Genomic DNA, 12,403 nt, shown 5'->3' with positions numbered 1-12,403 from the left:
CGCTGCACGCACCACACTATTTAATTCTCCCTCCAGGGGGGTTCGTGGACCCCCACGAGGGAGAATAAATGTCGGTATGCCGGCGGTCGGGCTCCCGGCGCCGGTATGCTGGTCGCCGGGAGCCCGACCGCCGGCATACTGAAGACCACCCTTATCCAGTATATATTATTTATACTACTAATACCGGTTTCTTGTCCGTTACTCCTGGTTCTGACTTTTTGTAAAATGAATTTCATTATTTTTTTTAATATTGACAGAATCATATATTGTTTGGTAATTCAGCAATTACTCTGCTACTGTGTATATGAATAGGAAGCTGGTATTATTTATTATTAAAAGCAATTAGAAAATACATCCTTTGTGTGTCTTTGTAGATTTGGACATTTGAAAGGAATATTTCAGAACCTGAATTTAATAATCTTTATAAAGCGGTTATAATAGGCCTTATGCTCCAGATACAATAGTAACACATTATGTAAAGAAAAATATTTCTATTTTAAGCAATGGCAATGTTGCAGATATTCCTTATCACCAGGGCAGCCACCAGGGGGGGACTGAGGGGACTGGTGTCCCGGACCCTTACAGAGAGAGGGTCCCAATACCTGTAGAGGTGCATCAGTCTGTAAATCAACAGCTGGCTGATGCACAGGGACAACTTCTTAAAACAAGCCTTACCTGCGCATCAGCTCTCTGTGAACCGTTCCTGTCGGTCCACAACCCTTCACCTATATGTGACATCACAATGTATGACATCACATACAGTAGGAGATAAGCAGTGCAGCAGAATCTTTTATTTGGGAGGGAGGGGCCCTGACTATTTTGCCAGTCACGGGAACCACAATTTCTGATGGCAGCCCTGCTTATCACATGCACTAATCTACATATTACGAAAGCGTTGAAGTTCTTCATAACGTGACGTGTTATATGCAAGCGTGAATTGGTGACTTATTATTTGTATTACTCGGAGCACTGTGAGTAGGAAATGTAGGTCTTATCCCAAAACTTGCACTCCAATTGAGGCTGAACAGAAACTCTCCCTCTAGTCTGATACCGCAGAGATTTCCACCCGATGACGTTTCCACTGAAAGTCTTATCAAACACAGTCTTCCACATTTGTTCGGCCGACAAAACATAATCCCACATATTGACGCCACTTATCTTCCCTACAAATGATTGCGTGTCTTCAAATTTTCCACCAAATTCGTCTTGATCTTGCCCCAATATTATACTTGTTTCTGCTGGCAAAACAAATCCTTTAGTACGGCACACCTGTCTAGGATACAATTTACCATTGACCCAAAGCTGAATTTCACAAGTTCCGGCGTCCCAGCTGGCACAGATGTGTATCCAGTCTAGAGCTGGCACATCTATGGTGAATAAGAAATCTTGCCCGTTTACGCTAACGTAGCACAGGTTTGGTGGAGTTGGAAAAATGAGAAACGCGTTGGGTTGTCCACGTGTAGCCAGTGAGAAGAGACTGTAGTCTCGCGCTAGAGACGTGTAATATTGCAGGCAAACGGTGACTTTGTTTAAGGTAGTTTTCAGCTCTGGCTTCAGGATTACATAGGAGCTGTCACTTTGTTCCGGAAAAAGGAAAACTTTTCCATTGAGATCTAGAAAAAAATTGTCACATTAAGAGATATTAGTAGATTTATTAGGAATCAAGTAAATAAAGTGCAATTCTGCACATGTAAATGGCTGTGAAATAAACAAAAACAATCATGGTACCAAATAACACACTGCATACAATACTTGTGTATTTATGTGCACGTAAAGTCTTGTTCTATTTTGGTGCATTGATGCAGTTGCATCCTTCCAACATTTGGGACTTCAGTGGATGTAAGGTATGTCTGCATCACACTGGGGGCATGTCTGCATCTCACTGGGGGCATGTCTGCATCTCACTGGGGGCATGTCTGCATCACACTGGGGGCATGTCTGCATCACACTGGGGGCATGTCTGCATCACACTGGGGGCATGTCTGCATCACACTGGGGGCATGTCTGCATCACACTGGGGGCATGTCTGCATCACACTGGGGGCATGTCTGCATCACACTGGGGGCATGTCTGCATCACACTGGGGGCATGTCTGCATCACACTGGGGGCATGTCAGCACCACACTGGGGGCATGCCTGCACCACACTGGGGGCATGTCTGCGCCACACTAGGGGCATGTCTGCATCACAGTAGTTGTGGACAAGCCATCAGCGACAGTGCATTGCAAAGACAAAGAGCATTTCAATATATGCTTCTTCATTATTTTGGCTCAAAGAACATAACAGCCTCCTGCTTTGCCACAGATGTATGTTTAATAAATACATTACACACTGAATGCATTTGTAAATACATGGTAAAGCATTAAATGCAATCATTCACATCAGTGGTTTGGGGGGGGAGGTTGGATGACAGACAGATGTTAGAGGTCTAATAGGATCGCTAGTGCCTGTCTTCTGCTCCATGGCGGCCATTTAGGGTGGGCTTTTTTTACATGACATGCTCCCCCACAGCCCCTGGTGCTTTCTGTTACTGAGCCTGTGAACTGAAACCCATTGGCAATGAGCAGGAAACCCCTTGGCGATGAGCATGACACCCCTGGCAGTGAGCAGGGAAACCCCTTGGCAATGAGCATGACACCCCTTGACAATGAACAGGAAACCCCTTGGCAATGAACAGGAAACCCCTTGGCAATGAGCTGGAAACCCCTTGGAATTGAGCAGGAAACCCCTTGGCAATGAACATGAGACGCCTGGCAATGAGCTGGAAACCCCTAGGCAATGAGTATGAGGTACCTGGCTGTGAGAAGGGAAACCCCTTGGCAACTAGCATGAAACTCTTGGCAACAAGCAGGAAATCGCATGGTAATGAGCATGAGACCCTTGGCTGCGAGCAGGTAAACCCTTTTGCAAGGAGCATGAGAAGCTTGTCAGTGAGCAGGGAAAGTCCTTGGCAATGAGCAGAAAACCCCTTGGAAACAAGTATGAGAACCCTGGCAGTGAGCAGGGAAATCCCTTGGCAATAAGCAGTGAACCCCTTGGCATCAAGCATGAGACCCCTGGCAACAAGCAGGGACACCCCTGGCAACAAGAATAGAACCCAGACCATGAAACCCATGGTAACAAGCATGGAACCCTTGGCAATGAGCATGAGACCTCTGACAACAAGCAGGTAATTTAAAAGTAATTAGAATCCTTACTGTGGGGCATAATTTGTAAGGGGCATTATTGTGTGTGGGGTATAACTGTGTGTGGCATATTATGTAATGGGCATGGTGTGCGGCATATTGTGTAATGGGCATTACGGTGTGTGGCATAGTGTGTAATGGGTGATATAGTGTGAGTCATAGTGTGTAATGGGGGATATGGTGTGTGTCATATTGTGTAATGGGCATTACGGTGTGTGGCATATTGTGTAATGGGCATGGTGTGCGGCATATTGTGTAATGGGCATTACGGTGTATGGCATAGTGTGTAATGGGTGATATGGTGTGTAATGGGCATTACTATAAGGAGGCAAAATGACAAATAATGTAAGTGGCCTGAATCGGGATTAGTGAGGCCAAAAAGTATTTATTCTTACAAAAGAGCCCCCCCGCCCACTGTAGCTCCTTCCACATTACCCACAGCTCCACCCACTGCTGCCCACCCTCGGGAGTTCCTGAACCTATTTTTCTACACAAATACCTCTGGGTACAGACTTTCCCTCACATTACTATAGATCATATTTTACGTACATTTGTTATTCTATTAGTGTTATGTCTTCTATGTATAGGGAAATGTTTTACAGAATATTTCATATTTGTTCTCTCTCCCCTCATCGAAGGTTCCTGATGGGTGTGACAGATTCGGGATCCTGTTTAAAATGCGGGGCGGGTAATGCTACGTTTATGCATTGAATGTGGGAATGCCCCTTTATTGCCCACTTCTGGCATCAGGTTTGTCGATTCACTACGACTTACCTCCTTAATTATTTACCACTCTCCTCAATAATCAATATCAGGGATTCCTCCTACATCTGGTATAATACATCTGGTATAATAAAAAACTGCTCGTAAATGCATTCTGCAAACGTGGATTCATACGGATCCCCCAGCTTTGTCTTAATTACGTGCTAAGCTATATTTTGTTTTTCATATGTACTGTCTGGAAACCTCTTTACATAAGGTGGAATCTACGGAAAATGTATTACAAATTTGGGAGGGTTTTATTGATTCATTTTCTCCTAATTTGAAATGTACCAAATACATACTGTAAGTGTTTCTGTTTAACTCAATGGTATTAAACAAGAGTAATAATGGGTATATCCAATTGATATACCTGGCATTTCTTTCGTTTAATGATTTTGTGAAGTTTTTTTTCCCCCCTTGCTGGCCAAATCCTCTATATTTTATTATTCAATTTCTATTTATTCTAATTATTTATAAACCCCCTATCGGCTGATGATTGCCCTGTGTTTTCAAATATATAACACCAAAACTTAAAATACTTTATATATTAAATAAAGACACGGAGACATACATTTTGACAGAAATTGTCAGCTATTTATTTAAATGAACTAATGCAATCTAATGACTACATGAGATAATAAAATGTAAAGTATGGTGGCACGAAAGAACGGCTAAAACCAACTTAACCCCCGACCAAATCAAAGCATCTAAAACACCAAAGGTATCCACTCAACCTTCTTCTTGACTACCCCCCGTAAAGGTGGTGAGGCTGCCCCCGTAAAGGTGGTCTAGCAGATGTATACCAGTCAACGAAGGTGAGCGCACCTAAAAATCAACCACCAATCTAACTCCAATCAATTTCCTAACCAACAACAGGTAACTTGCCGTTCTTTCCCGCCACGAAAACTTCCACTAACTGAAAAACCGTAACCAAAAACACCATAGCCGACGAAAAACCACACTACCAGAACCGCCCCTTAGGGAGGGAGGGTGGGAAGACTGAAACAAAAGAGGCTGACCCAGCCCCCTCACCAGACTAATCATACTACTAGCCCACCCCTATCCTCTATTCCTATAGGACCCTGTAACTTCCACCCCCAAATCTCAAAAACAGGCCTGCCCACAGCCTATGGGGTTTAACCCACTCCTTTTCTATACAGTCAATTCGTTTCCTTAAGCCCCCTATCGGCTGATGATTGCCCTGTGTTTTCAAATATATAACACCAAAACTTAAAATACTTTATATATTAAATAAAGACACGGAGACATACATTTTGGCAGAAATTGTCAGCTATTTATTTAAATGAACTAATGCAATCTAATGACTGCATGAGATAATAAAATGTAAAGTATGGTGGCACGAAAGAACGGCTAAAACCAACTTAACCCCCGACCAAATCAAACCATCTAAAACACCAAAGGTATCCACTCAACCTTCTTCTTGACTACCCCCCCCCCGTAAAGGTGGTGAGGCTGCCCCCGTAAAGGTGGTCTAGCAGATGTATACCAATCAACTAAGGTGAGCGCACCTAAAAATCAACCACCAATCTAACTCCAATCAATTTCCTAACCAACAACAGGTAACTTGCCGTTCTTTCCCGCCAACAGCGAGGTTCTGACTACAGAAACATGCTCCGCCACCATACCTAAAGAACGCACAACCGAAAACAGATCCTCAATAAACAAATGCAATCCCTCTCTAGCTAAGTGAACGCCATCTGGCCTAAACAAGTGGCAAGAACGAAATTTGATCCTTTGGTGCCAAACCACAGCACCTTCTTTCGCTAAAACTGATTTAGCCACCGCTGAATTCACTTTCTTCCTGGCTCCATCAATCGCTCTACAATCAAACACTCCTCGCCAACATAAACGGGGCACCATACAAGACCACACCACTCTACAACCCGGCCAAGCCTTCATAATCTCCTCCAAATCCTGCACCATCAACAACAGTAGATCCACCGCTTTTCCTTTCCCCAAATCATTTCCACCTAAGTGAATCACCAAAATCCTAGGCAAACCAAACCGACTAGCCTGTTCAAGAAGTTTGGCCTTCAACTCCCGCCAAAGCATACCCCTCACTCTTATCCACCTCACATCTGCCGACATTGGAAACCGTGGCGCTCCGTCTGAGGCCATATGCCTAGCCGCCCCAAAAATATATGAGTGACCAATCACCCAAATGCCAAACCTATCATTTCGCAAACCTATAAGGAGGGAAAAGGCAAAAAGATTAATTTCGTTTAAACCCACCAAAGAACTGAAAGTTGTGAATTAACTGTTCGAATACTGAGGATCTGCCAAAAAGAAAAATCTGTAAGGAATTCAATTTCCTGTGAAACAAGCTTCAGGCCAATCGAAGCAACATAAAGATACAGAAGGATAAAACAAAATAATAAAAGGAGGGAAGGGAGGAGAAGGCTGGGGGTGCATTAGGGAAGGAAAAAAAGGGGGGGCGGAGGGGGGGAGGTAGGCTCACACAGAATAACTTGGCTGGAGGTGAAACTTAAAAACCTGCTGAGGGACTTATAATTAGAATCCAATTAGCTGAATTAAATATTAAGAAGCCAAATTCAGTCCGTCAGTTCAGGCAAAAAATTGTAAAAGAACTCCAGACCCCCACTGCCAACAGTGACGAGTAGCTAGTCATCCGAGTAGGAAGGACAGGGGAGACACACAAGACTGAAATGACAGAAACACATCTGAACAATCGAACTGTTAGTAAGAACAAACAACAAACTTATTCAGAAAACGGCCGAATGTAACGCTTATAACTAGCCGACTTCCATCGGCCCAAAGCCTTAATTTCGGCCACCGAAAACCCTGCTGATGCCACGGAGGAGGCGGCTCCGATTCTAAATGAGTGCGAACCGAAATCATGAGGGGAAAGGCCCATACCGGACAGGCAGCGCCTAAGCATCCAATTAAATTGATACCTAGTCAAAGGCAAACCATCTACCGAAGGTCTCACCCCCACATAACGATTAGCCAATGTCACCGGACAACACCTCCCATCAACCGATGGCGCTAAAGTGACCCATCGGCCCTTACCTAACTGATATGTTTTAGAACGGCGCAGTCTGCACATCAAAGACCCATCCCCCACTACCACATCGGAACGCAGCATAATAGAAACCGTCCATTTGGAAGCCGCGACCAATTCAGACAACCTAAATGCCCCATGAAACGCCATGGAAAATGCCAATTCAAACAGGTGTGCTTCAAAACTCATGGCTGCCACCTCTGCAACTACCCCTATAAGTGAAGGAAAAAGGGACACATCGATAGGGCGCCTTCTATCTGGCGGAGTCGGCGCTGAACGCACCCACCACTTGATAGCCTTCGTTAAAAGGAAACTCTTCGTAAAATCTGGGAAACCCTTTAACTTTGAGAAAAAGGATATCCCTGCAAGGTACCGAGATACTACTGATCTCGATCTCCCTGTTACGAAGAGTTGCCAGACAAAAGCAAACAGCAACCGTCGACTCCTCTTACCTCTAGGCCCTTGGTCACGGGAAAAATCTTACTACTCCTTCCAGGCCTGCCGGTACGCCTTGAGAGTGGCTGGGGCAAGAGATAGCTCAGCTAGCCCCTCCAGTCCGCCTCGATGATCTGCCAAACATAAGAGGGGCAGGGTACACCAACCGCATCAGCCTCTGGGGCTAATAATCCGAATCTATCCCACTGCCCTCTTGATAGCGTGTCCGCAATGCCATTCTCAACCCCAGGAACATGCTGAGCCCGAAACAAAACGTTGAAACGCATGCATGTCAGCACTAGCTGTGACAACACACGCAGAACACGCAGCGCCTTAGCTCTCTGATTGTTGACAGCATGTACGACTCCCAGATTGCCGCAACGGAAGAGAATACTGCGATTGCTAAGCCGCTCACCCCAAATCTCCAAGGCGACCATAATGGGGAAAAGTTCCAGCAATAGAAGGTCATTCGTCAAACCCCTCTGTGACCAAACCGCAGGCCAAGGCGCAACGCACCAAGAACCACGCAAAAAAAAACCAACCAAAACCTGCCGAACCTGCTGCATCAGTGAAGAGCTGCAACTCGGTGTTGTCCACGACCGGGGCCATCCAAATCCATACACCATTAAAATCCGCCAAAAACGAAACCCAAACTGAAAGGTCTCTCATAATTTCCGAAGATAAGAGAATAAAATGATGCGACCTGGAAACCCCAGCCGTGGACCGCTCAAGCTTACGGCAAAAAACCCTGCCCATGGGAATAACCCTACAGGTAAAGTTCAAAAGACCCAAAAGAGATTGGGCCTGCCGTAAAGTAACCTTACGACGCCCCACGCACTGTTGAATCGACTAACGAAGCTTCTCAACCTTGTCCCGAGGAAGTCGGCAATCGCCTGCAGCGGTATCAATTTCGATACCCAGGAATGACAAACACGAGGTAGGCCCCTCTGTTTTGTCCTCCGCCACAGGTACCCCAAAATGCCTAAATAGTGCTCGTAAGGAGAACAAAAGCTCACTACACCGCAAAGAATCCGCGGGCCCCACACACAGGAAATCGTCAAGATAATGTGCTATCCCACGACCCCCGCAAGAAAACTCCACACACCAATGCAAAAATGTACTAAATTTCTCAAAAACGCGCAAGAAATGGAACACCCCATAGGCAAGCACTTGTCCACGAAGTATTCCCCATTGATGCGGAAACCCATGAATCTGAATGACTCCGGGTGTAGCGGAAGTAAACGGAAGGCCGACTCAACATCAATCTTAGCCATGAGGGCCCCGGGGCCACATGCCCGTACCATACCCAGAGCATCATCAAAAGACTGATAAACCACCGAACAATACTCCGGAGGAATAGCATCGTTAACTGATGACCCGGATGGATAAGACAGATGCTGAATGAGCCGAAACTTCCCTGGAGCTTTCTTGGGAACAACCCCCACTGGGGAAATTATTAAGTTCTCCACCGGCGGCTGCGCAAAGGGGCCCGCCATTCTTCCTAGCTGCACTTCCAAGTCGACCTTAGCCCGAAGAACTAAAGGAAACTCCAGAGCCGATTGCAGGTTCCTGGGAGCCCGAACAACAACATCGCCCTCAACCGGCAAACGAAAACCAAACTTAAAACCGCGATAAAGAAAATCAGCGTCCACCCTATTTGGATACCACCCCAACCATTTGGACATGGCCTCCAACCGTATTGGGTGGGCGCCCTAGTTAACGGCTTATTGGCAGCGCCGCCGGCTGCCTTGGCCCCCTGTCGTCCGAATCAAAAACAATTGGCGGCGGGGTGGAAACCGTTGCATCGCAAACAAAGGTGTCGAAAACGACGCCGCTGCCCCATATTGCAGGTAGAATTATAGCATTTTCCTTTCGATGGAACTTGCCATGCTGAACGCCCGGATACCCAAAAATGCCGCGCAGTGGAAGGCTCCGTGCCCGCGCGTGCCGCAGAAACCCCCGCCGGCTGAGCGCTGGCCCGCCCTTAGTGGCCTGCTTCGCATTCTGCGACCTCGTAACGTGAAGCCAAACCTCCACATCTTTGCATCCAAAGTCAATGACATGGAGACAATCATGCTTCTGTCTGAACTCCTTGTCGTTCGCCCTCCACGCAGTGTCTTTCGACTGATGCTGCATGTCGTGAACCAGGTGTATGTACCTGATCACGTTCATGTGTTCCTCCGGCCGATCCTCCAAGTAGCACGCCGCGATCACGCAAAACCCCGCCAACCAATTGTCGAAAGATCTAAAAGCCTCAACTCCTATGCCGCCTTTCGCCTGCGCCTCCTTAAACTCCTTCTTAGAATCCTCCGTCAGTGTGAAAACATCAACGTACTCCCCTTGCTGAATTCGTTTTCTACAACTCTCGCGGAGCCCTCGCAAGACCGCAGTGTAGTCGCAATGAACTACGCCCGGCAAATTGCGACGCTTTCTGGCCCTACGCACTCTACCAGAAACCCTACGCCTTTTGCCCCGCCTATCTCGCCTTTGCGCCTCCCGCCGCGCATTTTTTTGAGCTCTCCTCTTTTCCTCCGCCGCGCTACTAACCGCTGATCGCACAGAAGAGGATGAAGAGGAAGCAGAACTGCTATATCCCCTGTATGAAGAGGAAGATGCACTCCCCCAACTCACATCAAAATCCTCCTCCAACTCACCTGACGTCCCGGACACAGTCGGCGATGTTTCCCCTTCAACTAGGCCGTCATCGAGGTCCTCCCCTTCTGCCGAATCTGAAAAAGATGGAAGAGCCACACCAGAGGCCGCAGTCCCACTGGCGGAATGTGAAGACAACAAAATCCCCCTGGGGTCCCTAACACCTTCGGCCGCCGTATTGCCTCCTATTAAAGCTGCGGCTGCCCCTAAATTGCGTCAAGCTTCTAAAAACTGCGCCATGGTGGGGCCGGAAGCGCCAGGTACAGTAACGCGATCCACCGCCGCAGGCAACGCATGACCACTCCCCGGGGACACGGCCAACATAAAGGGCGCCAACGCAGCGGCTATAACAGACACCGCCGATGAAACGCCAGAGGGGTCAAACGCCTGAGCAGCACCTACTGCAGCCCCTGCATTCACTCCTTCTCCCTGCTCAGCAGCTGCCACAGCACCTCTGTCCCCAGCACGCTGCCCTGCCAGCCTCCTAACAGATCTAGAGCCTACTGCAACCTGATCTCTCGCTCCCCCTCCTGCTCTCCCCCCTGATGCAGCTCGCCTAGGCACCACCCCTCCTCTAGCTGAGACCAGCAAATGGCCACCACTCCATGATGCCACAGCCACCTGACCCCCACTGGCTGCCTGGAAGCTTCTCCTGCCGGAATGTGGAGAGCTCCCAGGCAAACTCTCTGTATCAATGGCTGCCCAGTGCTCGTGCCCCCGTGCAGCCATATCACCGGAGGACCGGTGGCTACCGTGCCTCCGCCCGGCACCACTCGTCCCCGCATTAATGGGTGCCTCTGCACCCCTCACGGAGCCAGCCCCTTCCATTATATTGCGGCTCGCGCGTTCAGACGCACGCACCCGCCCCCTTGTGGCCGGAGAGGGAGTCCCGCCAGCGGGCTTCCCCACTGCACTCCCCCGCCGGCCGCGCACAGGCTGCTTCTCCGCTCCCGGCCCTCTACCTGCCGCTGCCCCAGACTGATCACCCAGCGCCCGCAGGAGCAGAGGGGGAGACACGCCGCCACGAACCGCTGCGCGCCCCCATTTACGGGGATGCGCAGCGGCACCGCCAGCAGCACCAGCGCTCACACGCTGTGAGCCCCGGCCAGAGGGGGATCCCACGCAAGTACCCGCTGCATCCAGGTAACGGGCAGGGGTCCGGGGCGGGCGCTGCGGGCGGGGCATGGTGACCAAATACAGATGCAAAGAACACAGCAAAACAAACCCAAGTCCTGCCTACACACTCCTGTATCCTCAATCCCAAAACGCCTAAACTAAACTACAAGCTATGGGGGGAACAGTATAAAGGCAATAAAAAGCTTTTATCCCAAGCCCTGGAGAGACACTTACCGGACCAAAGACTGAAACAAAAGAGGCTGACCCAGCCCCCTCACCCGACTAATCGTACCACTAGCCCACCCCTATCCTCTATTCCTATAGGACCCTGTAACTTCCACCCCTAAATCTCAAAAACAGGCCTGCCCCCAGCCCATGGGGTTTAACCCACTCCTTATTTTATACAGTCAATTTGTTTCCTTTTAGTATATTTCTATTTATTATATTTATGTATTTGTATAATTTAATACTAGTTTATGTGATTGCATTAACACAGTTATCTAATTACAATATACATATTCTGACTGATTTAACACATAAATGACACTAGGAATTCATCGCGCCCTATGGGCGCTCTTCACACCGTCGTAAGTGGCTACGCCCCCGTAATCACTACAGAAACATTGTACATGATGTGAGTGGTGGAGGTATTGATATGGGCGGATGGCAATAGGGGAGGGGGAAATTAAAGAGTGTGCGTGAGGGAGGAAGGATTGGTGGAGAGGTAGGTTTAGATGGGGTGCAGGGTGTGTTAAAGGCATGTGTAAGGTCAAGTTGTTGGGGGGGAGGTGGTTAAGGTGTATGTGGTTTATGTTTAGGGTCAGAGTTTGTATGTGCAAGGTCTTGTTTTGTATACTTTGCATTGTGGAGGGGGGTGAAGGGACAGTATTTGGTGGATGTTTTTTTTTTGGAAGGGGTACATGGATTGTGCTGGGTGTTGAGAAGATGGTGTGGTTGGCGGCTGAGCAGAGTGAGACTGGACGGTGGATGTGGTCCGGTCAGTGTATGAGTTGTGCTAGGGGTGATGGTTGGGGGAGGGTTTAGGAGGTGTAGTAGTTGGTGGAGTTGTAGGTGTGGGGTTTAGGGTGAGGGTGGAGGAAGGTGGCATGGGTGAGGTTGTCCTGCCTAGGGTGCTTTGTGTAGGGTATTGTGGTGTGTGGTGTGTGCATGGGAGGGTGGGGGTGGAGTTTGTGAGGGGGATGTGTAAGGT

At 48.2% G+C, this 12,403-nt stretch overlaps 1 protein-coding gene across 1 annotated transcript in view; it reads right to left on the bottom strand.

Moving 5' to 3' along the window:
* Positions 1-396: 396 nt before the first annotated feature.
* LOC135028780 (C-reactive protein-like) overlaps positions 397-12,403 on the bottom strand; it is a 32,794-nt gene continuing 20,787 nt past the window's right edge. The window contains exon 3 of the mRNA XM_063953805.1: positions 397-1,613. Within this exon, the coding sequence (XP_063809875.1) occupies positions 958-1,613 (656 nt within the window). The 3' untranslated portion in view covers positions 397-957. The remainder of the gene's footprint in view (positions 1,614-12,403) is intronic.

Source organism: Pseudophryne corroboree, chromosome 1 (assembly GCF_028390025.1).
Source record: "Pseudophryne corroboree isolate aPseCor3 chromosome 1, aPseCor3.hap2, whole genome shotgun sequence".
NCBI classification, from domain to species: domain Eukaryota; kingdom Metazoa; phylum Chordata; class Amphibia; order Anura; family Myobatrachidae; genus Pseudophryne; species Pseudophryne corroboree.
This window is presented reverse-complemented; position numbering and strand designations above follow the sequence as displayed.